The sequence below is a fragment of the Astyanax mexicanus genome, unplaced genomic scaffold (assembly GCF_023375975.1).
Source record: "Astyanax mexicanus isolate ESR-SI-001 unplaced genomic scaffold, AstMex3_surface scaffold_69, whole genome shotgun sequence".
In the NCBI taxonomy this organism is placed as follows: domain Eukaryota; kingdom Metazoa; phylum Chordata; class Actinopteri; order Characiformes; family Acestrorhamphidae; genus Astyanax; species Astyanax mexicanus.
The window spans coordinates 19,143-46,530 of record NW_026040079.1 but is presented as its reverse complement, the minus strand read 5'-3'; the positions used below and the strand labels follow the sequence as shown (position 1 = coordinate 46,530).

General features: G+C 38.8%; 4 protein-coding genes across 7 annotated transcripts in view; all 4 read right to left on the bottom strand.

Moving 5' to 3' along the window:
- LOC125798651 (histone H4) overlaps window positions 1-27,388 on the bottom strand; it is a 69,398-nt gene that overhangs the window by 31,488 nt on the left and 10,522 nt on the right. Inside the window, exon 1 of one of the 2 annotated variants that reach the window (XM_049474187.1) lies at window positions 20,629-20,712. The exons of the other annotated variant lie outside the window; for it this stretch is intronic. The gene's annotated coding sequence lies outside the window, so the exon portion shown is untranslated. Of the gene's footprint in view, window positions 1-20,628; window positions 20,713-27,388 lie in introns of those variants that run through there. 2 annotated transcript variants of the gene reach the window in all.
- LOC125798650 (histone H4) overlaps window positions 1-27,388 on the bottom strand; it is a 53,450-nt gene that overhangs the window by 15,540 nt on the left and 10,522 nt on the right. The window contains exon 1 of one of the 2 annotated variants that reach the window (XM_049474184.1): window positions 20,629-20,712. The exons of the other annotated variant lie outside the window; for it this stretch is intronic. The gene's annotated coding sequence lies outside the window, so the exon portion shown is untranslated. Of the gene's footprint in view, window positions 1-20,628; window positions 20,713-27,388 lie in introns of those variants that run through there. 2 annotated transcript variants of the gene reach the window in all.
- The window catches only part of LOC125798649 (histone H4), a 36,520-nt gene continuing 10,522 nt past the window's right edge, over window positions 1,391-27,388 (bottom strand). Inside the window, exons 1-3 of one of the 2 annotated variants that reach the window (XM_049474183.1) lie at window positions 21,942-22,090; window positions 20,629-20,712; window positions 1,391-1,733 (exon numbers count right to left, since the gene is read on the bottom strand). In XM_049474183.1, coding sequence (XP_049330140.1) covers window positions 1,404-1,715 — 312 coding nt within the window. In that variant the 5' untranslated portion in view covers window positions 1,716-1,733; window positions 20,629-20,712; window positions 21,942-22,090 and the 3' untranslated portion in view covers window positions 1,391-1,403. Of the gene's footprint in view, window positions 1,734-20,628; window positions 20,713-21,941; window positions 22,091-27,388 lie in introns of those variants that run through there. The other variant, XM_049474182.1, reaches the window with a different exon arrangement.
- LOC125798646 (histone H4-like) lies at window positions 18,089-18,911 on the bottom strand. The gene is made up of 2 exons (XM_049474180.1): window positions 18,884-18,911; window positions 18,089-18,399 (listed from the first exon to the last, which is right to left on the bottom strand). The coding sequence occupies exons 1-2, from the start codon at window positions 18,909-18,911 to the stop codon at window positions 18,089-18,091; spliced, it is 339 nt and encodes a 112-aa protein (XP_049330137.1).

Below are 27,388 nucleotides of genomic sequence, written 5' to 3'. Positions count from 1 at the left end.
TACGTATATGAATACTTAATGTTTTTTTTTTCTTTTCCAAAACACATTAGAAAAGGGACACGGAACGCTGCTCTTTAGTGGAAAACGTGGGTGGCTCTTAAAAGAGCCGTTGGGTTTGATCGGAGCGGGTTCGCTCTTTACTTGGAGCTGGTGTACTTGGTGACGGCCTTTGTTCCCTCGGAGACGGCGTGCTTGGCCAGCTCGCCGGGCAGAAGCAGGCGCACGGCGGTCTGGATCTCCCTGGAGGTGATGGTGGAACGCTTGTTGTAGTGAGCCAGGCGGGAAGACTCACCGGCGATGCGCTCGAAGATGTCGTTCACGAAGGAGTTCATGATACCCATCGCCTTTGAGGAGATTCCGGTGTCGGGGTGGACCTGCTTCAGCACCTTGTAGACGTAGATGGCGTAGCTCTCCTTCCTGGACTTTCTGCGCTTCTTGCCTCCCTTGCCGGCGGTCTTGGTGACGGCCTTCTTGGAGCCCTTCTTCGGGGCGGACTTTGCTGGCTCAGGCATCCTGCTCGTCTTCGAGTTAGACTGAAGAATGAGGGGGAGGCGACTAACCCCCACGTTATTTACACTCTGCTAGTCTAATTAACATGAGTCACGCCTTTCGAATGCCGTCAAACCACCATTGGACAAACACAGCTCGCTCCACTGTAATACCCCTCCCCCCCTCCCCCCCTCCCCCCTCCCCCCCCCAACCCCATCCACCCTCCACCCTCCACCCGCTGCTGCAGCCTGCTCTTTGTGTGCCTTCCCGCGCACACAGCGGCGAAGGCGACGGCCCCCGTGTAGGACTAAGTGTACTAAGTTTAAGACCGTTTTATACCTTGTAAAAATTGACGCTTCGTATGCGTTAGCTTAGAAGCGGACAAATAAAGACATATGCGCTTTGAGAGCGCGCACAAACGCGCGCCTGTATGTTTATTCATCACTTTGCCTTCGTGTAAACTAATGTCTGGTTCAGTTGAATGGCCGGGAGATCCTACGGCGGTCCTCTAAAACTACCTAAAACTCATACAATAATTGACTTTACGCTGACGCTTCTTATTCCCAGACTCGGATATTTATATGATGAAAATCTATTCTTTAATAACACACGTGCGTATACATATACACACACACACACACACACTGGTAGGCATATATGTATAAATTATCTATAAATATATAGCGTACACACACACACACACACACAATAATACTGATATCCTTAAATATATCTTTCATAGTGCATTTCCACACTTTATCTGCTAATTCACGGGCAGTGGGACGTTTTATATAGGGAAATTTAGTGTTATTCAACTACTGTATCTTATTCAAACACGGAAAACTTGTCTTTGGGTGGATTTGTGGGTGGCTCTTAAAAGAGCCGTTGTTGTTTGCGTTGTTCTAGACGAGCGTTTAACCTCCGAATCCGTAAAGAGTGCGTCCCTGGCGTTTCAGGGCGTACACCACATCCATGGCGGTGACGGTCTTTCTCTTGGCGTGCTCGGTGTAGGTGACGGCGTCTCTGATCACGTTCTCCAGGAACACTTTCAGCACACCGCGGGTCTCCTCGTAGATCAGACCGGAGATACGCTTGACGCCACCACGACGCGCAAGACGGCGGATAGCGGGCTTGGTGATGCCCTGGATGTTATCGCGAAGAACTTTGCGGTGACGCTTGGCGCCTCCTTTCCCGAGCCCCTTGCCTCCTTTTCCTCGGCCGGACATCGTTGCTGCTCTTGCTCCCTGTCGACGAGAAGAGAAAGAATGAAGTTAGAGCGGCCGGCCGGCGCCTGATATTCTACTCTACCGGACCTAGTTGAAGACAGAGAGGCGGAGCCCAGTACAAAGCAGCTGGGTGGCCCCTCGCGGTGAGGCCGTCCGCACCGCCCCCGCACGCTAGAGCGCTACAGAAAGACTGATTATAAACCGTATCTGCTTGAAAGTAATAACTGTAGATATCTTACACCAATGAATGCTGAATATTACATATTGCCAGACCGACTTTATGAAGCACTGAACCGCGTGGGACATTTGAATATTTTCCCCTCACCAAACAAACGGAGGGCAACGTACAAAAACATTTCGCTGTGTGTTTGTTCATTTGTTGGTTTTAGTAGTTGGTTTGAGTGTTGTACAAAGCCTATATTCAGCCAAAAAATAAAAAGCTTAATAAATATTGTCGTAATATATATCACTACATCATCTCTAAATCCCAGTGTTATCGCTCAAGAGACATGTAGTAGCAGTACAAACCCAAATACTCCATAAAAAAAAAGTAAATAAATCTAATAAAAATATTAATAATAATAATCCTTGAGAAATTCAACGTGTGGACCACAAAAAGGACGATTAATGTGTATCATGTACGTTTTATCAAATATAAGCCATTTTGTAAAGTGCATTCGTCAAACTAGGTGTATGTATTTACGGAGTTCATTAAACTTCTACTAATGTGTACTTCGGAAGTACTTTGAAAATTGTGCTGGGAGGTTGATTTATTTTCTAACAATCTTTCGGAATATGCTCCAATCCTTTTTTCTCACTTTACACATAAAATAATTATATCAGTTAATAATAACCCTCTTGATCCATAAGAAATGAACACTACTACACAACCATATGTGGCCCTCAAAATCCAAAATCATGTAAACAAATAAAACATTACAAAAGCAGGTAGAAAGATTTGTATTCTCACTCACTCATTTACAAATCTCTGCAGTGTACTCCTTAAACCTATTTCAATGTTACATGGAGATAGCATTAAAGAAATGTATACATATATTTAGTATGTTTTGTCAATCAAAAATACTAGGGCGGAATGAATCATGTTTTGGGTTCTAACATAGGAGCTGTGTATAATCTTTTCTTTTTCATTTTTCTATTTCTTTTTTGGTTTATATATATATATATATATATTTATATTTATATATATATAGATTATTTTAGGTATATACATTTTATTAGAGTTATTCTTGTTATGTTTTTTTTTGGTTTATGTTTCGTATTGTCCCTTCAAATTTCCTACAACAAAAAATAACACGGCAAAAAATCCTGCTTTAACATATTTCAGGCTTAGTGGATCATCAGTGGGCAACATTTGCAAATGGAAGGGGGCAAGATCCTCTGCTCTTTATTATAAAGTTGTAGCCATATATGCGGATCGTGTTAAACAACTGAAAAAGGAATCTCATTCTATTATCTTTATATGATAATATATAAAAGACAAATGCCCTAATCAAATTGTGATGAAAAGTACACATTTGTAGGCCATCTCTTGAAATAAACTATGGGTCAGAAACCTGTCGTAATGTAACACAATAAGCTCTAAATCACAGAGTGTTGGAACAGTCGAAGAAATAACCATAATAATAATAATATTTATTAGTAGTAGTAGTAGTAGTAGTAGTAGTGAGTAAGTATGTTTCTCAGAGACAGCCTGTCTTCTCATGGATAATAATCTGCCGTGTGAAATCCAAAATGTGGAACACACGAAGCACGATTACTGTGTCTCATGCATGTTTGATCAAATATAAGCTATTTGTTAAAGTGTATTCGCCAAACTAAGTGTACTCAATTACGGAGTTCACTAAACGTCTACTAATGCGTACCTCTAAAGTACTTCATAAATTGTGCTGGGAGTAGCAAATACATTACAACTCAAATTAAATAGTTGTTAATATTTGAATTTCAATCCGTCATTCCCTCTCAGACCCGAGCCATTTCGCTCACTTCGCTACACATAAAATATTGCAGTTAAAAACTCTCTTGATCCATGTGAACTAACACAATTAGACAACCATATGTGGCCCTCGTAATCCAAAATCATGCAAACAAATAAAATTTCAAAACAGGTCAAAAGATTTGTATTCTCACTCACTCATTCATAAATCTCTGCAGTGTATTCCTTCGACCAGCAGATGGACTCCAAGCTCCACCAAAAAACATCTCCCTTAGAACTGTCTGTCAAACCACACACAAACAAAGACAAAACAACAATTTACAAGATCAGTACATTAAACATATGTCAATGTTACATGGAGATAGCATTACATAAAATTATTAATACATTTATTATGTTTAAAATGTCTTAATATTAATATCTTTTCATGCATACAAAATAAATGCTGGGACACGTTGAAGGAAGTGGTTGGAAAAGAGAAAAAAGGTAAACATCAATTATTGCATATTATGGATATACACAAGCTCACTCTCACACACACATCCACACACATATAATAATAAATACATGAACATACATATAATTACATATCATTTCACATATATCTTTTGGTTTCTTTTTCTATGTCTTATGTGTTTTATATATATATTATTTTAGGTATATATATTATATTATATTTATTTGTGTTAGTTTCATTTGTTTTCTGTTTCATTTTGTCCCTTCAAATGTACCCAAACAAAAAAGAAATAATACAACAAATGAAATGCCTTAACATATGTACTGCTTAGTGGATCACCAGTGGGCAACTTTTGCAAATGGAAGGGGGGGAAAAACATCTTGCAAGATACAACAACAACAACTACCATAATAATAATAATAATAATAATAATAATAATAATAATAATAATAATAATAATTATTATTATTATTATTATAATTATTATTATTATGATTATTATTATTATTAGTAGTAGTAGTAGTAGTGAGTAAGTAGGTTTCTCAGAGAAAGCCTGTCTTCTCATGGACAATAATATGCCTTGTGAAATCCAAATTGTGGAACACACGAAGCACGATTACTGTGTCTCATGTATGTTTTATCAAATAGAAAAGAGTTTTCAAGTGTATTCGTCAAACTAAGTGTACTCAATTACAGAGTTCATTAAACTTCTACTAATGTGTACCTCTAAAGTACTTCAAAAATTGTGCTGGGCTTTGTAAATAATTGACAACTCAAATAAAATATTTGTTATTATTCGAATTCATGTCAATAATTCGCACTATGCCCCAATCCTTTTCACTCACTCTACACATAATATATTTGGTTCAGTGAAAATTTCTCCTGATCCATGTGAAATAACAGTATTAGACCACCATATGTGGCCCCCCTAATCCAAAATCATGTAAACAAATAAAACATTTCAAAACAGGTAAAAAGATTTGCTTTCTCACCCACTCATTCATAATTCTTTGCAGTGTCTGCATTCGACCAGCAGATGGGCTGCAAGCTCCACCAAAAAACAAGATCAGTACATTAAACCTATTTCAACCTTCCATAGAGATAGCATTAAATAAATAAATAACTCATATATAACTATATATATATACACAACAAATTAACATTATTCATGTTATAATTATTATTACACATATTAACACACCTTAAAATACACCTTAACAATTGGACAGAACGCCAATGACATAATTAGTAAAGATTTAATTATTTCTTAGGACTCAAGTCAAGTATACCAATGATGAAATATTTAAATGTGTCCTAAAGACTTGGTTCACTAGTCAGAGAGTAGCGGTTTAAATCTTGCCTTTAACCTTAGCTCCAAAAAATTATTTCATTCTTCTATCCAAAATAGTTAGAAATTAAAAGCACGGCCAAAAAACATGTATTGATTCCACGTTTAGTAACTCTTAACTTGTGTAAGCAATATTTAGCGAGCAGAATTACGCAAAATGGCGGCCATTTAAGGAAAACCAAATATCCACAAACGGTAGATTTTTAGAGAGTGGGGGAATGGACATTGCAGTTAAACTTTGCCCCGTAAAAAGATAATTTAATGCAATTACATTAATAAACTACACATCAAATTCGCTGTACCTCGTGACCTCTGACCTCTGACCTAGAGAAGGGAATGGCCGCCATTTTGTGAACCACGAAAACGTAAACAAACCCGCACGCTAAGCTAAGCTAAGCTATGCTAGCGCCTAGTTACCTATTCGGAAGCCATAGCAACCGCTCATGTAGGCGAGTTTCAACAACACTGTGGCTAAATACACTAATCACAATATAAAATACATACACAGGGGACAGAATGAACACCTACCTGCTAGTTTAGTGCAGTATATTTGGCCAATTTAATGGTACATGCTAATCGCTAATTTAGCTTCACTCACCTAGCTAGCAGCCCAGATAGCCAACAAACTAGCACTCCAGACACTCCACCCGTGGCCGGAGAATATACATATAATATATATCTTTATTATATATATATATATATATATATATATATATATATATATATATATATATATATATATATATATATATATATATATAGTGTGTGTGTGTGTGTGTAGAGAGAGAGAGAGAGAGAGAGAGACTAAAGTCTTAGTAGTGCCATGTACACGTGTCTAAAAAAATCACCCTATGGTCAAATACCAAAGAAAGTCATAATAATAATAATAAAAAAAATTATAATAAGAATAAGAATATTTATTATTATTATATTTTATTTTTTTGTTTAATTATTAATTTTTTTATTAACGCCATAATATCATTAATTATATTAGTGTTAATGTTGGTAAATTTGATTACGTATAATAAATATTAATAATGCTTTATTAATAAATAGTGAATAATAATTTGTTATTATTAATTATTAGTAGTATCATTCTGATTGTTATTATTATTATTATTATTATTATTATTAGTAGTAGTAGTAGTAGGAGTAGGAGTAGTAGTAGTATTATAAATGTTCATATAAGTAATTTGTATTACTATTAGTAATGGTAATATTAGTCATTTTATTTACTATTAAGAGTTTATTACTCATAATTTATTGTTATTATATGATTGGTGATATTATGTATAATTATTAATTTTATTATTAGTCATTTAGTAATTAACATTATTATGATTATTATTATCATCATCATCATCATCATTACAAGTAGTAGTATTACTATTTTCATTTATTTACATGTATTAAAGGTAATTGTATATTGTCCCAGGAAAATATAGATTGATTAGATTGATTATTACCAATAGTAAGATGAAAAACCAGAGTCAAGCCAATTTGGACCTTTCCACAAAGTTTATCTGTATTACATATAATATTTGCCCTGCAATTAGAGAGAAGATGTAATTTAAGGAATGTGACGTTGCTGCCATCTCCTGGACCCAATAAATAATTCCAAATAAAAAGTTTAAATGGGATATCTACATTTGATTTTTCCTTTATATTTACGAGTCAATGTGGTTTTGGACATAGTCTCATACACAGCCACAAGATATGCTCAAACATTGCAAAGACACATTGCCTCAATATATATGTGTGCGTGTGTTTGCATGAATGTCTAATTTTCTTTCCATAAAAAAAGGAAAAAAACAATAAATATATATGCTCAAGAATTATATAGATATATTCTTGAGCAATGCAATACAGAACTTTAACCACATGGTGGCATCCAAACTCTTAAAACGTGAAGTAGTCAGCTCAACATACACTTATATATACAAAGTGAAGTAAGTCTTATGTTCCATGTCCATATGAAAAGGTACTAAGCCTCATCAATGCAATTGCGCTGTTTAACAACACACACACACAAACACATATATATGTGTATATATGAACAATATATAAAACGTTTCTATATATTTTTTAGATATATATACAGAGAGAGAGAGAGAGAGAGAGAGAGAGAGAGAGCTCTTAAAACATGAAAACATGCGTATATAAATATATTGTAAGTCTTATGATACGTCCATAATCTATACATTAAGTAAACCTCACGATATATATATATGTAGCTAGGTATATATTAATATCTAGAGAGAATATGACAATATTACCGAGTATATCAATGTGTGTGTATATATTACATTGCACATGTAACACTGATGGATGCCGCCGTGTAGTGAAACAATGCCTTTTTCAGTAAGAAGAGTTCAATTTATGTCACCACACACACACTTATAACAGAACTCTTGCAACTTATAACAGTGCATGCAATGGTGCAGTTGAACCACACGGTGGCATCCAAGCTCCATCAGTGTTACATGCAGCAGTTCCCTCAGTACTCACGCACACACACATAATATATATATAGATGCCTTTCTCTATTATTTCACCAATAATGTGCTCATAAATCTTGTGCTTGTGTGTTTCTATGTATTTAGCCATTGCAGTAAGCTCTAGTAATTGCTGGCTATTAAAAAGGCGCGAAATATTGATAAAATGTACGTTATGTTAAATGTATACATTGTTTTGAGTACACTTAGTACTACTTTTTCATACAACATTCATATATATATATATATGAATGTTGTATGAAAAAGTAGTACTAAGTGTACTCAAAACAATGTATAATTTTATATAATAAATATAATATATATAAATGCATATAAAACGCATGTAGAAAAACAACTCTTTTGGCACAGACACAGGTAGGTGGCTCTTAAAAGAGCCGTTGGGTATTAAGGGAAAACGTCAAAGCGCTCCGTTTAAGCGCGCTCTCCGCGGATACGGCGGGCCAGCTGGATGTCCTTAGGCATAATGGTGACTCTCTTGGCGTGGATGGCGCACAGGTTAGTGTCTTCAAACAGACCCACCAAGTACGCCTCGCTTGCCTCCTGCAGAGCCATGACGGCGGAGCTCTGGAAGCGCAGATCGGTCTTGAAGTCCTGAGCGATCTCACGCACCAGGCGCTGGAAGGGCAGCTTGCGGATCAACAGCTCAGTGGATTTCTGGTAGCGACGGATCTCTCTCAGAGCGACGGTGCCGGGCCTGTAACGGTGAGGCTTCTTCACGCCGCCGGTAGCCGGGGCGCTCTTGCGGGCTGCCTTGGTGGCCAGCTGCTTCCTCGGGGCCTTGCCACCGGTGGACTTGCGGGCGGTCTGCTTCGTTCTTGCCATGGCGCTGAACTCTTGAAAGAGAATAACGCTCCCTCGCCTCCTCACGGCCCTTTTAAGCTTTAGAGCCGCTCGTCGCCGATTGGACGTGTCGGAGCTGCCAGCGTCTGATAGGGCGTCTTCAAAATCGAGCTTGCGCGCTATTGGCCGTCATTCCGAACCGCAAAATACTGCTGTTAGAACACAGTGGCGGCTTACTGCTGTCCAGCCTGGTTTTATGTACACTAAACGCAATGCAGGTTGATCGCTCTCATTTGTTTATTCAACAATACTTATCTCCGCACACACGAACATAATACCCACCCGTGTGTATATATCTAGGTATTTTCAGCTTGTAAATATTTATCTTGTCAATTGTTTTAGTGCTTTTACTCATTGATCAAAAGCATAATAGTGTGTGCATGTATGTGTATATCTATATATATCTATATATATCTATATCTATATATATATCTATATATATATATATCTATATCCATATCTATATATATATATAAATATAGACACACATCGCGTTATATATACTATTTTCATTTTAGTTTATTCCTTTATCACGTAACGTGATAAAGGAATTCATAGAATATGCACTACACGTATTTTGCGTGTATTACATGTACTGCGTGTTGTGTTACTGGTGAGGAAACGTAGCACTTTTTGAGTAGAGTTGGGTGGCTCTTAAAAGAGCCTTTGGGTATGGACAAAGAAGCGGAGATTTACTTGGCCTTGACCGCCTTCTCGGTCTTCTTGGGGAGAAGCACAGCCTGAATGTTGGGCAGCACACCACCCTGGGCAATGGTAACTCCTCCGAGCAGTTTGTTCAACTCCTCGTCGTTGCGAACAGCCAGCTGCAGATGACGGGGGATGATACGAGTCTTCTTGTTGTCGCGGGCGGCGTTGCCGGCCAACTCGAGAATCTCAGCGGTAAGATACTCCAGCACGGCGGCAAGGTAGACGGGGGCACCGGCGCCAACACGCTCTGCGTAGTTTCCTTTGCGCAGGAGCCTGTGCACACGGCCCACGGGGAACTGCAGCCCAGCGCGGGAAGAGCGAGTCTTGGCCTTGGCCCTAGCCTTGCCGCCGGTTTTGCCTCTTCCGCTCATGATGCAGGTCAGATGTGTTCGCTGAACAAAGCTGAAATAAAGCGAGAAGGCTCCCGGGCGCTGTTGATAAAGCAAAAGCGCCTACGTTCCTATTGGCTGCAAGCTTCGCGCAGCAACAGCCAATAGCGTCCCCGCCGTCGAACTCTAGCGGCCGCTCCCCCCTCCTCCTCGTGCAGCCTCCTCCCCCCTCCTCCTCGTGCAGTGTAAACGCTTGGCGCTGAGACAGCCAATCGCGTGTCCGCCGTCCAACGCCAGCGCCCGCCCTCCGCTGCTCGCTTTGGGCCCCCACCTCCCCCTCCTCCTCGTGCTGCCTGCTTTGTGTGTGTGTGAGACAGAGACCTACTGCTGCAGACAGAGACTTATGCCTTCCCGCTCAAATAAATCTAAAGTTGTAAACGAAAAGAAATAACCTAATAAACAAACTAATGAAACGAATACCTACAGTGGCTGTGGTTGTGCTATGACAGCTACTTATATGGGAGCCGTATTTGTATGTTAAAATGATGATCATACAACGATAAATAGTGTCATACGCCATACACATTAGACACTGTTATATGCTTTGAATACATATATGTACGTGTTTATAGCAAAGGAAGCTCTTTGAAACGAAACTGTGGGTGGCTCTTAAAAGAGCCGTTGTTAGAGAGGAACAAAACATGAAGGTAAACGGCACCGTTTACTTCTTCTTGGGGGCAGCCTTCTTGGGCTTCGCCGCCTTGGGCTTGGCCGCTTTGGGCTTGACAGCCTTGGCTTTCTTTGGGCTCTTGGTGGCTTTCTTGGGAGCCGCCGGCTTCTTCGCCTTCTTGGGGCTCTTGGTTGCCTTCTTCGCAGCCGCTGCGGGTTTCTTGGCCTTTTTGGGAGACTTCTTGGCCGCGGCGGGCTTCTTCGCCGCTACCTTCTTGGGCTTTTTCGCGGCAGCCGGTTTCTTGGCGGCGGGCTTCTTGGCTTTAGGAGCAGCCTTCTTGGCCGGCTTCTTCTTGGCCTCGGCCTGCTTCTTGTTGAGCTTGAAAGAGCCCGACGCGCCGGTGCCTTTGGTCTGCACCAGAGTGCCCTTGGTGACGAGGCTCTTGACGGCGATCTTAACGCGAGAGTTGTTCTTCTCCACGTCGTAGCCGCCGGCAGCCAGGGCTTTCTTCAGGGCGGCGAGGGACACGCCGCTCCTCTCCTTGGATGCCGAGACGGCCTTGACGATAAGCTCGCCGACGCTGGGGCCGGCCTTCTTGGGGCGGGCGGCCGCCTTCTTCTTGGGGGCCTTGGCGGGCGCCGAGGCGGCTGGGGCGGGAGCGACTTCTGCCATCGTTCTGCTTTGCTGCGTGCTGGAGCGAGCACTGTGTGTCTGCTGCTGTAGCGTTCTGTGGAACCTCCCTCAGCGGCGAGGGGGGCGGCCCTTAAGCGCCGCATGAGAACGTTGTAGACTCAACCCGGCCGGTGCTGTGCAGCCGTGGCGCAGCTGCAGGCTCGCGTTGTGTTTTCTCGCCGCGTTTCTCGCACGAAATCCGCGCGCGTGGCCAACCTGGCGAGCGTTAAAGCACTCTCCCGCCTCCGAGAGGCCCCCTCGCGTGTCGTGAAGGCGGAAAGGGCGGCGTGCGGACGGCGCCTTTCTCGCGGCGCTCCTCGAAGCGCGCCGAGCCGGCCGCGCTCCGAACGGGCAACGGCGCATTTGGCGTGCTTATCGTGTAATAATGTCGTGAAAGGGTATCGCGAGCGGGGCGAACGGCGTGGGTGTCGTCGGAGGAGAGTGTGGGCGAGAGCGTGTCGGGTGTGTGAGGCGCGTGTGCGTAGTTTAGCTGGTGTTGCGGGGCGCCCTTGTGGAGTGCGTAAAGCACAGTGCGCGCGCGGTGTGTTGCGCGAATGGACGACTCCCGCAGTCGACTCCCACGCGTCTTTGTCGCCGCCTGGTCTTCGTCGCCGGCGCCCCGCACTCGGATCGGCGCTCCTCGTGGAGCGCTCGGCTCTTGTGGGTCCCGGGCTCCGGGCGCGGCTCGTTAGGCGCACCTGAATCGACTCGGCGCTCCGGTAACGAGCCCTAATTCCCCCAAACACCGGCCCTCCACCAGCCCTAAGACCCCCCAACCCTATTTTATTCTAACTCTAAACCTCCTAACCCTAACATATTCTAACCCTAAGCCCCTCAACCCTAATATATTCTAACCCTAAGCACCCTAACCCTAACATATTCTAACCCTAAGCCCCATAACCCTAATATATTCTAACCCTAAGCCCCATAACCCTAACATATTCTAACCCTAATATATTCTAACCCTAAGCACCATAACCCTAACATATTCTAACCCTAAGCCCCATAACCCTAACATATTCTAACCCTAATATATTCTAACCCTAAGCCCCATAACCTTAACATATTCTAACCCTAAGCCCCATAACCCTAATATATTGTAACCCTAAGCCCCATAACCCTAATTTATTACAACCCTAACTCTAATTTATTACAACCCTAATCCCCTATAACACTAATTCATTGCAACCCCAACCGCCCAGAACCCTAATACAGAAGAAAAAAAAAAGAGCGTGAGGCCACACTTTTATTGTGGTAACATTTTTAATAGATCCAAATATAGCAGTAGGTAAAGGCCTACATGAACATTCTGTCAATCGGAAGGCTGAGGCCTAGCGGCTAAATTCACACTCCACGAGCGCTGCAATACTGAGGCCTAACTCCTAACTTTACCTGAACACACCGCAGCAGCACTGTAACACTGAGGCCTAGTGCCTACTTTTACCTGCGCGCTCACTCTACCTGCTGTAGAACCTCGTTGCCTAGCTGCGGCTCTTACGCGTACGCGTTCCACAAGCACCCGTAGAACTCTGAGGCCTAGCTTCTAAATACACCGAAAAACACTGCAGAAGCACTATATTGCTCAGGCCTAACATATAAATAGACCTAAATACGCTGCAGAAGCACTATATTGCTCAGGGCTAACATCTAAATAGACCTGAAAACACTGCGGCAGCACTACATTACTGAGGCCTAGCTCCTAAATGTACCTGCACACACTGCAGCAGCCCTATGATACTCAGCCCTAACTTATAGTGCTGCTGCAGTGTGTGCAGGTATATTCTACTGAGGCATAACATAGTAAAATGGTGCTCTGCAGTGTTTTTTTTTGTTATTTATATGAGGCCTAGCTCCTAAATGTACCTGCACACACTGAATCAGCACTATAATACTGAGGCCTAACAAATCAATATACCTAAAAACGCTGCAGAAGCACTATATTGCTCAGGCCTAACATATAAACAGACATGAAAACTCTGCAGAACCACTACATAACTGAGGCCTTACTTATCAAGATACCTAAAAACACTGCGGCAGCACTACATAACTGAGCCCTTACTTATCAAGATACCTAAAAACACTGCGGCAGCACTACATAACTGAGCCCTTACTTATCAAGATACCTAAAAACACTGCGGCAGCACTACATAACTGAGCCCTTACTTATCAAGATACCTAAAAACACTGCAGCAGCACTACATTACTGAGGCCTTACTTATCAAGATACTTAAAAACACTGCAGCAGCACTACATTACTGAGGCCTAGCTCCTAAATGTACCTGCACACACTGCAGCAGCACTATGATACTCAGCCCTAACTTAGTGCTGCTGCAGTGTGTGCAGGTATATTCTACTGAGGCATAACATAGTAAAATGGTGCTGCTGCAGTGTTTTTTTTTGGTATATTTATGAGGCCTAGCTCCTAAATGTACCTGCACACACTGCAGCAGCACTATGATACTCAGCCCTAACTTATAGTGCTGCTGCAGTGTGTGCAGGTATATACTACTGAGGCATAACATATAAATATAACTAAAAAAAAAACACTGCAGCAGCACTATAATACTGAGGCCTAGTGCCTACTTTTACCTGCGCGCTCACTCTACCTGCTGTAGAACCTCGTTGCCTAGCTGCGGCTCTTACGCGTACGCATTCCACAAGCACCCGTAGAACTCTGAGGCCTAGCTTCTAAATACACCTGCACACGCTGCAGCAGCACTACATAACTGAGGCCTAACTTATCAAGACACCGAAAAACACTGCAGAAGCACTATATTGCTCAGGCCTAACATATAAATAGACCTAAATACGCTGCAGAAGCACTATATTGCTCAGGCCTAACATATAAATAGATCTAAATACGCTGCAGAAGCACTATATTACTGAGGCCTAGCTCCTAAATGTACCTGCACACACTGCAGCAGCACTATAATACTGAGGCCTAACAAATCAATATACCTAAAAACTCTGCAGAACCACTACATAACTGAGGCCTTACTTATCAAGATACCTAAAAACACTGCGGCAGCACTACATTACTGAGGCCTTACTTAGAAATAGACCAGAAAACACTGCGGCAGCACTACATAACTGAGGCCTTACTTATCAAGATACTTAAAAACGCTGCGGCAGCACTACATTACTGAGGCCTAGCTCCTAAATGTACCTGCACACACTGCAGCAGCACTATGATACTCAGCCCTAACTTTGTGCTGCTGCAGTGTGTGCAGGTATATACTACTGAGGCATAACATAGTAAAATGGTGCTGCTGCAGTGTTTTTTTTGGGGGTATATTTATGAGGCCTAGCTCCTAAATGTACCTGCACACACTGAAGCAGCACTACAATACTGAGGCCTAACAAATCAATATACCTAAAAACGCTGCAGAAGCACTATATTGCTCAGGCCTAACATATAAATAGACATGAAAACTCTGCGGCAGCACTACATAACTGAGGCCTAGCACCTAAATGTACCTGCACACACTGCAGCAGCACTATGATACTCAGCCCTAACTTATAGTGCTGCTGCAGTGTGTGCAGGTATATACTACTGAGGCCTAACATATAAATATAACGAAAAAAACACTGCAGCAGCACCCTATTACTGAGGCCTAGCTCCTAAATTAACCTGAACACACTGAAGCAGCACTGTAACACTGAGGCCTAGTGCCTACTTTTACCTGCGCGCTCACTCTACCTGCTGTAGAACCTTGTTGGCTAGCTGCGGCTCTTACACGTACGCATTCCACCAGCACCCGATGAACTGAGGCCTAGCTTCTAAATACACCTGCACACGCTGCAGCAACACTATGACAGACAGGCCTAACGTAGAAATATACCTGCACACACTGAAGCAGCACTATGATACTCAGGCGTAACATAGTAATGTAGTGCTGCTGCAGTGTGTGCAGGTATATTTATGAGACCTAACATATAAATATACCTGAAAATGCTGCAGCAGCACTACATAACTGATGCCTAACTTATCAATATACCTAAAAACACTGCAGAAGCACTATACTACTCAGGCCTAACATATAAATAGACCTAAAAACACTGCAGAAACACTACATAACTGAGGCCTAACTTATCAATATACCTAAACCACCAGCACCTGTAGAACTCTGAGGCCTAGCTGTGTGCAGCAGCATAATAAGCTAAATTTCTACTCCAAACAGTAAGCGTGTTGCTTTACTACCCTGATCTGGTTCTACTTGCTGCCTGTTAAGACAAACATGACGCCAAAATTGGGGTCTCGCTTGCTGACCTGGGAGGGGGCTTATTTATGCCTTTGTAAGACGAAGCACACCTGGCTCTATCGTTCACACGCGGCTCTCGTTAGCAGCATCAGGTGTGGAAGCTCAGATGTTGGACCAACAGTCGTGTAGGGTGTGTTTTGTGTGTCTTACAGCTGATTTTCTGTTTATGGATGCAGGAAAAAGTTAGTAACACCACAAATAGGTTACATTTAACATTAATCATTCATAGCGACATATGATTTCTAATCACATGTTTATATGCAGCTCACTAGGAGCTAGTTTTGGTGTATTTCTAGATTCATTGGCTGTATTTTCTTGAAACAAATTACAACAGAGTTTGTCACAGTATGTGTCATAGGGCAGAGCAGTTACACGCTTATCATTGGGATTGTGTTACTAATAGGTAAGCTCAACTGTTCTTTAATTATAGCACTATAATAATCTAGCGCTATAGTAATTATAGCACTTTGCACGTGGCAAATGTGTACATACATATGTGTACTTTTATCTCCTCTAGGCATAGACGTTGTGCAATATGTCACTTCCCCATGAATAGCATAATCTCTTAAACACACTTTGTGCTGTACCACCTCTTATGTACTATTTGTGTGATTTATTGACCACCTATGTACTGGTCACTAGTGTCACTAGTCACTGCTTAGCCCAGCACATAATGGGGAATCATGCGCCTTCCATTTCTTCTATCTATATATCTATATCTATATATATATATACATATATATCTATATACATATACATATATCTATATACAGATACATATATCTATATACATATACATATATCTATATATATATATATATATATATATATATATATATATATATATATACGTATATATACGTATATATATATATATACACATATCTATATATATATACATATATATATCTATATACATATACATATATCTATATACAGATACATATATCTATATACATATACATATATCTATATATATATATATATACGTATATATATATACGTGTATATATATATATATATATATATATATATATATATACACACATATATCTATATACATATATATATACACATATATCTATATACATATATATCTATATATATCTATATACATATATATATATCTATATATTGTGTGTTCACAATTTTATTTATTATTTTTATACATATAAATATACACATTCACTACAATACACACACACACACACACACACACTACGTATATGAATACTTAATGTGTGTGTTTTTTTTAAAACACATTAGAAAAGGGACACGGAACGCTGCTCTTTAGTGGAAAACGTGGGTGGCTCTTAAAAGAGCCGTTGGGTTTGATCGGAGCGGGTTCGCTCTTTACTTGGAGCTGGTGTACTTGGTGACGGCCTTTGTTCCCTCGGAGACGGCGTGCTTGGCCAGCTCGCCGGGCAGAAGCAGGCGCACGGCGGTCTGGATCTCCCTGGAGGTGATGGTGGAACGCTTGTTGTAGTGAGCCAGGCGGGAAGACTCACCGGCGATGCGCTCGAAGATGTCGTTCACGAAGGAGTTCATGATACCCATCGCCTTTGAGGAGATTCCGGTGTCGGGGTGGACCTGCTTCAGCACCTTGTAGACGTAGATGGCATAGCTCTCCTTCCTGGACTTTCTGCGCTTCTTGCCTCCCTTGCCGGCGGTCTTGGTGACGGCCTTCTTGGAGCCCTTCTTCGGGGCGGACTTTGCTGGCTCAGGCATCCTGCTCGTCTTCGAGTTAGACTGAAGAATGAGGGGGAGGCGACTAACCCCCACGTTATTTACACTCTGCTAGTCTAATTAACATGAGTCACGCCTTTCGAATGCCGTCAAACCACCATTGGACAAACACAGCTCGCTCCACTGTAATACCCCTCCCCCCCTCCCCCCCTCCCCCCTCCCCCCCCCAACCCCATCCACCCTCCACCCTCCACCCGCTGCTGCAGCCTGCTCTTTGTGTGCCTTCCCGCGCACACAGCGGCGAAGGCGACGGCCCCCGTGTAGGACTAAGTGTACTAAGTTTAAGACCGTTTTATACCTTGTAAAAATTGACGCTTCGTATGCGTTAGCTTAGAAGCGGACAAATAAAGACATATGCGCTTTGAGAGCGCGCACAAACGCGCGCCTGTATGTTTATTCATCACTTTGCCTTCGTGTAAACTAATGTCTGGTTCAGTTGAATGGCCGGGAGATCCTACGGCGGTCCTCTAAAACTACCTAAAACTCATACAATAATTGACTTTACGCTGACGCTTCTTATTCCCAGACTCGGATATTTATATGATGAAAATCTATTCTTTAATAACACACGTGCGTATACATATACACACACACACACACACACTGGTAGGCATATATGTATAAATTATCTATAAATATATAGCGTACACACACACACACACACAATAATACTGATATCCTTAAATATATCTTTCATAGTGCATTTCCACACTTTATCTGCTAATTCACGGGCAGTGGGACGTTTTATATAGGGAAATTTAGTGTTATTCAACTACTGTATCTTATTCAAACACGGAAAACTTGTCTTTGGGTGGATTTGTGGGTGGCTCTTAAAAGAGCCGTTGTTGTTTGCGTTGTTCTAGACGAGCGTTTAACCTCCGAATCCGTAAAGAGTGCGTCCCTGGCGTTTCAGGGCGTACACCACATCCATGGCGGTGACGGTCTTTCTCTTGGCGTGCTCGGTGTAGGTGACGGCGTCTCTGATCACGTTCTCCAGGAACACTTTCAGCACACCGCGGGTCTCCTCGTAGATCAGACCGGAGATACGCTTGACGCCACCACGACGCGCAAGACGGCGGATAGCGGGCTTGGTGATGCCCTGGATGTTATCGCGAAGAACTTTGCGGTGACGCTTGGCGCCTCCTTTCCCGAGCCCCTTGCCTCCTTTTCTTTTTTTTTTTTTTTAAGGTCTTTATTTAATTAGTAACAAGCATACATTTGACAGAGTACACTAATTGCAGCATATATTTACATTAATCATTTACAAAATAAAAAAGTTCCATAAGTCCGAATTTTTGAAAAGTTTGTTCAAAGTCCTCAGTCTCTTTAATTCAGTTTTAATTTGTTTAAAAACTATTTGACTGGAGACAAATTGTTGGTCGATAGTCATCCTGCATCTTGTTTTCCACAGTTTAGACTTAACAACATTTAAAACCCACCAGAAGAAATCATGCTTATTATTGTCCATTTTTTCATCAAAGATACCATAAATTACAGATTTAACATGTATATTTATATCCAAACCTATTTCTTTAACCAAGTCCCACACTTCCTGGGAACGATAACAAAATAATAAAAAATGCTCTAAGGTCTCTTCTTCTTGACAATTAGGCATGGGGCATAAAGTGGTTTTAACAAAACAGCTCCATCTTACTACAGCTCTTACCGGTAGTCTTCTTATTGCCATTAACCATGATATATCTCTCTGTTTATCTGAAAGTTCTTTACATAAAAGATTTTTAATGCAGGTATCATTTTCATCTCCCACAAGATTTCTATATTCTATTTTTCCGCCATACAATTCATCACAAATTAGCCTATAAATATCTCTACTAGAATCACCAATCCAATCTATATCTAAATGTTTATATTTATTCATAAAATCACTATATATTAATTTATAATAAGGTATTGATAATCTAGCACGGCCTCTTTTTTGTTTCCAGTTGGTAATGTCACCAATCCAATCAGCTTGCCTGTTTATACCATTTACAATTATTTTACAGACTGAGATTTTGGTCTTAATAGAAAAATCTAAGGCTCCCAAACCCCCAAGCTCTTTTTTTTTATAGAGTAAATTTCTTTTTGTAACCTCCCTGGTGGAATTCCATATAAAATTACAACACAGTTTATTTATTGTTTTAAGCCATTTATCTGTAGGTGGGAGTATACAAGATAAAAATAATATTTTAGATAATATATACGTCTTAACTATATTTATTCTAGTTTTATAACTTAAATTACAATTGGTCCATTTTTTTGTTTCTGCTTTCATGACTTCAACTTTTTCACTCCAATTTGTCTCCACACTATCTTTATTATTAAAATAGATACCTAAAACCTTCAAATTTTCAGTTTCAGGGATACTAATCATAAATTTGTTTTCAGGATTCCCTATCCATACACATTCAGATTTAGTTACATTCGGCCGGACATCGTTGCTGCTCTTGCTCCCTGTCGACGAGAAGAGAAAGAATGAAGTTAGAGCGGCCGGCCGGCGCCTGATATTCTACTCTACCGGACCTAGTTGAAGACAGAGAGGCGGAGCCCAGTACAAAGCAGCTGGGTGGCCCCTCGCGGTGAGGCCGTCCGCACCGCCCCCGCACGCTAGAGCGCTACAGAAAGACTGATTATAAACCGTATCTGCTTGAAAGTAATAACTGTAGATATCTTACACCAATGAATGCTGAATATTACATATTGCCAGACCGACTTTATGAAGCACTGAACCGCGTGGGACATTTGAATATTTTCCCCTCACCAAACAAACGGAGGGCAACGTACAAAAACATTTCGCTGTGTGTTTGTTCATTTGTTGGTTTTAGTAGTTGGTTTGAGTGTTGTACAAAGCCTATATTCAGCCAAAAAATAAAAAGCTTAATAAATATTGTCGTAATATATATCAATACATCATCTCTAAATCCCAGTGTTATCGCTCAAGAGACATGTAGTAGCAGTACAAACCCAAATACTCAATAAAACAAAAAGTAAATAAATCTAATAAAAATATTAATAATAATAATCCTTGAGAAATTCAACGTGTGGACCACAAAAAGGACGATTAATGTGTATCATGTACGTTTTATCAAATATAAGCCATTTTGTAAAGTGCATTCGTCAAACTAGGTGTATGTATTTACGGAGTTCATTAAACTTCTACTAATGTGTACTTCGGAAGTACTTTGAAAATTGTGCTGGGAGGTTGATTTATTTTCTAACAATCTTTCGGAATATGCTCCAATCCTTTTTTCTCACTTTACACATAAAATAATTATATCAGTTAATAATAACCCTCTTGATCCATAAGAAATGAACACTACTACACAACCATATGTGGCCCTCATAATCCAAAATCATGTAAACAAATAAAACATTACAAAAGCAGGTAGAAAGATTTGTATTCCCACTCACTCATTTACAAATCTCTGCAGTGTATTCCTTCGACCAGCAGATGGACTCCAAGCTCCACCCAAAAAACACCTCCCCTAGAATTGTCTGTCAAACCACACACAAACAGAGACAAAACAACAATTTACAAGATCAGTACATTAAACCTATTTCAATGTTACATGGAGATAGCATTAAAGAAATGTATACATATATTTAGTATGTTTTGTCAATCAAAAATACTAGGGCGGAATGAATCATGTTTTGGGTTCTATCATAGGAGCTGTGTATAATCTTTTCTTGTTCATTTTTCTATTTCTTTTCTGGTTTATATATATATATATATATATATATATATATATATATATATATATATATATATATAGATATAGATTATTTTAGGTATATACATTTTATTAGAGTTATTCTTGTTATGTTTTTTTTTGGTTTATGTTTCGTATTGTCCCTTCAAATTTCCTACAACAAAAAATAACACGGCAAAAAATCCTGCTTTAACATATTTCAGGCTTAGTGGATCATCAGTGGGCAACATTTGCAAATGGAAGGGGGCAAGATCCTCTGCTCTTTATTATAAAGTTGTAGCCATATATGCGGATCGTGTTAACCAACTGAATAAAGGAATCTCATTCTATTATCTTTATATGATAATATATAAAAGACAAATGCCCTAATCAAATTGTGAATGTGATGAAAAGTACACATTTGTAGGCCATCTCTTGAAATAAACTATGGGTCAGAAACCTGTCGTAATGTAACACAATAAGCTCTAAATCACAGAGTGTTGGAACAGTCGAATAAATAACCATAATAATAATAATATTTATTAGTAGTATTAGTAGTAGTAGTAGTGAGTAAGTATGTTTCTCAGAGACAGCCTGTCTTCTCATGGATAATAATCTGCCGTGTGAAATCCAAAATGTGGCACACACGAAGCACGATTACTGTGTCTCATGCATGTTTGATCAAATATAAGCTATTTGTTAAAGTGTATTCGCCAAACTAAGTGTACTCAATTACGGAGTTCACTAAACGTCTACTAATGCGTACCTCTAAAGTACTTCATAAATGGTGCTGGGAGTAGCAAATACATTACAACTCAAATTAAATAGTTGTTAATATTTGAATTTCAATCCGTCATTCCCTCTCAGACCCGAGCCATTTCGCTCACTTCGCTACACATATAATATTGCAGTTAAAAACTCTCTTGATCCATGTGAACTAACACAATTAGACAACCATATGTGGCCCTCGTAATCCAAATTCATGTAAACAAATAAAATTTCAAAACAGGTCAAAAGATTTGTATTCTCACTCACTCATTCATAAATCTCTGCAGTGTATTCCTTCGACCAGCAGATGGACTCCAAGCTCCACCAAAAAACATCTCCCTTAGAACTGTCTGTCAAACCACACACAAACAAAGACAAAACAACAATTTACAAGATCAGTACATTAAACCTATGTCAATGTTACATGGAGATAGCATTACATAAAATTATTAATACATTTATTATGTTTAAAATGTCTTAATATTAATATCTTTTCATGCATACAAAATAAATGCTGGGACACGTTGAAGGAAGTGGTTGGAAAAGAGAAAAAAGGTAAACATCAATTATAGCATATTATGGATATACACAAGCTCACTCTCACACACACATCCACACACATATAATAATAAATACATGAACATACATATAATTTCATATCATTTCACATATATCTTTTAGTTTCTTTTTCTATGTCTTATGTGTTTTATATATATATTATTTTATGTATATACATTATAATATATTTATTTGTGTTAGTTTCATTTGTTTTCTGTTTCATTTTGTCCCTTCAAATGTACCCAAACAAAAAAGAAATAATACAACAAATGAAATGCCTTAACATATGTACTGCTTAGTGGATCACCAGTGGGCAACTTTTGCAAATGGAAGGGGGGGAAAAACATCTTGCAAGATACAACAACAACAACTACCATAATAATAATAATAATAATAATAATAATAATAATAATAATAATAATAATAATAATAATAATAATCATTATTATTATTATTATTATTATTAGTAGTAGTAGTAGTAGTAGTAGTAGTAGTAGTAGTAGTAGTAGTGAGTAAGTAGGTTTCTCAGAGAAAGCCTGTCTTCTCATGGACAATAATATGCCTTGTGAAATCCAAATTGTGGAACACACGAAGCACGATTACTGTGTCTCATGTATGTTTTATCAAATAGAAAAGAGTTTTCAAGTGTATTCGTAAAACTAAGTGTACTCAATTACAGAGTTCATTAAACTTCTACTAATGTGTACCTCTAAAGTACTTCAAAAATTGTGCTGGGCTTTGTAAATAATTGACAACTCAAATAAAATATTTGTTATTATTCGAATTCATGTCAATAATTCGCACTATGCCCCAATCCTTTTCACTCACTCTACACATAAGATATTTGGTTCAGTGAAAATTTCTCCTGATCCATGTGAAATAACAGTATTAGACCACCATATGTGGCCCCCCTAATCCAAATTCATGTAAACAAATAAAACATTTCAAAACAGGTAAAAAGATTTGCTTTCTCACCCACTCATTCATAATTCTTTGCAGTGTCTGCATTCGACCAGCAGATGGGCTGCAAGCTCCACCAAAAAACAAGATCAGTACATTAAACCTATTTCAACCTTCCATAGAGATAGCATTAAATAAATAAATAACTCATATATAACTATATATATATACACAACAAATTAACATTATTCATGTTATAATTATTATTACACATATTAACACACCTTAAAATACACCTTAACAATTGGACAGAACGCCAATGACATAATTAGTAAAGATTTAATTATTTCTTAGGACTCAAGTCAAGTATACCAATGATGAAATATTTAAATGTGTCCTAAAGACTTGGTTCACTTGTCAGAGAGTAGCGGTTTAAATCTTGCCTTTAACCTTAGCTCCAAAAATGTATTTCTTTCTTCTATCCAAAATAGTTAGAAATTAAAAGCACGGCCAAAAAACATGTATTGCTTCAACGTTTAGTAACTCTTAACTTGTGTAAGCAATATTTAGCGAGCAGAATTACGCAAAATGGCGGCCATTTAAGGAAAACCAAATATCCACAAACGGTAGATTTTTAGAGAGTGGGGGAATGGACATTGCAGTTAAACTTTGCCCCGTAAAAAGATAATTTAATGCAATTACATTAATAAACTACACATCAAATTCGCTGTACCTCGTGACCTCTGACCTCTGACCTAGAGAAGGGAATGGCCGCCATTTTGTGAACCACGAAAACGTAAACAAACCCGCACGCTAAGCTAAGCTAAGCTATGCTAGCGCCTAGTTACCTATTCGGAAGCCATAGCAACCGCTCATGTAGGCGAGTTTCAACAACACTGTGGCTAAATACACTAATCACAATATAAAATACATACACAGGGGACAGAATGAACACCTACCTGCTAGTTTAGTGCAGTATATTTGGCCAATTTAATGGTACATGCTAATCGCTAATTTAGCTTCACTCACCTAGCTAGCAGCCCAGATAGCCAACAAACTAGCACTCCAGACACTCCACCCGTGGCCGGAGAATATACATATAATATATATCTTTATTATATATATATATATATATATATATATATATATATATATATATATATATATATATATATATATATATATATATATATAGTGTGTGTGTGTGTGTGTAGAGAGAGAGAGAGAGAGAGAGAGAGAGACTAAAGTCTTAGTAGTGCCATGTACACGTGTCTAAAAAAATCACCCTATGGTCAAATACCAAAGAAAGTCATAATAATAATAATAAAAAAAATTATAATAAGAATAAGAATATTTATTATTATTATATTTTATTTTTTTGTTTAATTATTATTTTTTTTATTAACGCCATAATATCATTAATTATATTAGTGTTAATGTTGGTAAATTTGATTACGTATAATAAATATTAATAATGCTTTATTAATAAATAGTGAATAATAATTTGTTATTATTAATTATTAGTAGTATCATTCTGATTGTTATTATTATTATTATTATTATTATTATTAGTAGTAGTAGTAGTAGGAGTAGGAGTAGTAGTAGTATTATAAATGTTCATATAAGTAATTTGTATTACTATTAGTAATGGTAATATTAGTCATTTTATTTACTATTAAGAGTTTATTACTCATAATTTATTGTTATTATATGATTGGTGATATTATGTATAATTATTAATTTTATTATTAGTCATTTAGTAATTAACATTATTATGATTATTATTATCATCATCATCATCATCATTACAAGTAGTAGTATTACTATTTTCATTTATTTACATGTATTAAAGGTAATTGTATATTGTCCCAGGAAAATATAGATTGATTAGATTGATTATTACCAATAGTAAGATGAAAAACCAGAGTCAAGCCAATTTGGACCTTTCCACAAAGTTTATCTGTATTACATATAATATTTGCCCTGCAATTAGAGAGAAGATGTAATTTAAGGAATGTGACGTTGCTGCCATCTCCTGGACCCAATAAATAATTCCAAATAAAAAGTTTAAATGGGATATCTACATTTGATTTTTCCTTTATATTTACGAGTCAATGTGGTTTTGGACATAGTCTCATACACAGCCACAAGATATGCTCAAACATTGCAAAGACACATTGCCTCAATATATATGTGTGCGTGTGTTTGCATGAATGTCTAATTTTCTTTCCATAAAAAAAGGAAAAAAACAATAAATATATATGCTCAAGAATTATATAGATATATTCTTGAGCAATGCAATACAGAACTTTAACCACATGGTGGCATCCAAACTCTTAAAACGTGAAGTAGTCAGCTCAACATACACTTATATATACAAAGTGAAGTAAGTCTTATGTTCCATGTCCATATGAAAAGGTACTAAGCCTCATCAATGCAATTGCGCTGTTTAACAACACACACACACAAACACATATATATGTGTATATATGAACAATATATAAAACGTTTCTATATATTTTTTAGATATATATACAGAGAGAGAGAGAGAGAGAGAGAGAGAGAGAGAGCTCTTAAAACATGAAAACATGCGTATATAAATATATTGTAAGTCTTATGATACGTCCATAATCTATACATTAAGTAAACCTCACGATATATATATATGTAGCTAGGTATATATTAATATCTAGAGAGAATATGACAATATTACCGAGTATATCAATGTGTGTGTATATATTACATTGCACATGTAACACTGATGGATGCCGCCGTGTAGTGAAACAATGCCTTTTTCAGTAAGAAGAGTTCAATTTATGTCACCACACACACACTTATAACAGAACTCTTGCAACTTATAACAGTGCATGCAATGGTGCAGTTGAACCACACGGTGGCATCCAAGCTCCATCAGTGTTACATGCAGCAGTTCCCTCAGTACTCACGCACACACACATAATATATATATAGATGCCTTTCTCTATTATTTCACCAATAATGTGCTCATAAATCTTGTGCTTGTGTGTTTCTATGTATTTAGCCATTGCAGTAAGCTCTAGTAATTGCTGGCTATTAAAAAGGCGCGAAATATTGATAAAATGTACGTTATGTTAAATGTATACATTGTTTTGAGTACACTTAGTACTACTTTTTCATACAACATTCATATATATATATATATGAATGTTGTATGAAAAAGTAGTACTAAGTGTACTCAAAACAATGTATAAATTATATATATTATATGCATGTGTGTATGTATACATACATATATATAATATATGTATGTATACATACATATATATTATATATATATGTATACATACATATATATATTATATATATATATATATATATATATATATATATACACATATATATACATACATACACACACGCATATAATATAATATATATAATACACAGAATATAATATATACATATATATACATATACATATATATATATATATATATATATATATATATATATATATATATATATATACATATATATATATATATATATATATTATATATGAATGTTGTATGCAAAAGTAGTACTAAGTGTACTCAAAACAATGTATAATTTTATATAATAAATATAATATATATAAATGCATATAAAACGCATGTAGAAAAACAACTCTTTTGGCACAGACACAGGTAGGTGGCTCTTAAAAGAGCCGTTGGGTATTAAGGGAAAACGTCAAAGCGCTCCGTTTAAGCGCGCTCTCCGCGGATACGGCGGGCCAGCTGGATGTCCTTAGGCATAATGGTGACTCTCTTGGCGTGGATGGCGCACAGGTTAGTGTCTTCAAACAGACCCACCAAGTACGCCTCGCTTGCCTCCTGCAGAGCCATGACGGCGGAGCTCTGGAAGCGCAGATCGGTCTTGAAGTCCTGAGCGATCTCACGCACCAGGCGCTGGAAGGGCAGCTTGCGGATCAACAGCTCAGTGGATTTCTGGTAGCGACGGATCTCTCTCAGAGCGACGGTGCCGGGCCTGTAACGGTGAGGCTTCTTCACGCCGCCGGTAGCCGGGGCGCTCTTGCGGGCTGCCTTGGTGGCCAGCTGCTTCCTCGGGGCCTTGCCACCGGTGGACTTGCGGGCGGTCTGCTTCGTTCTTGCCATGGCGCTGAACTCTTGAAAGAGAATAACGCTCCCTCGCCTCCTCACGGCCCTTTTAAGCTTTAGAGCCGCTCGTCGCCGATTGGACGTGTCGGAGCTGCCAGCGTCTGATAGGGCGTCTTCAAA

Bases quoted from the DNA above. Each gene is read 5' to 3' on its own strand.
- LOC125798646 (XM_049474180.1), bottom strand. From the start codon at position 18,911: ATGGTTAATGGCAATAAGAAGACTACCG. The intron at 18,400-18,883 runs GTAAGAGCTGTA...AAAGACCTTAAA, and splicing joins TGGCAATAAGAAGACTACCG to AAAAAAAAAAAAGAAAAGGA.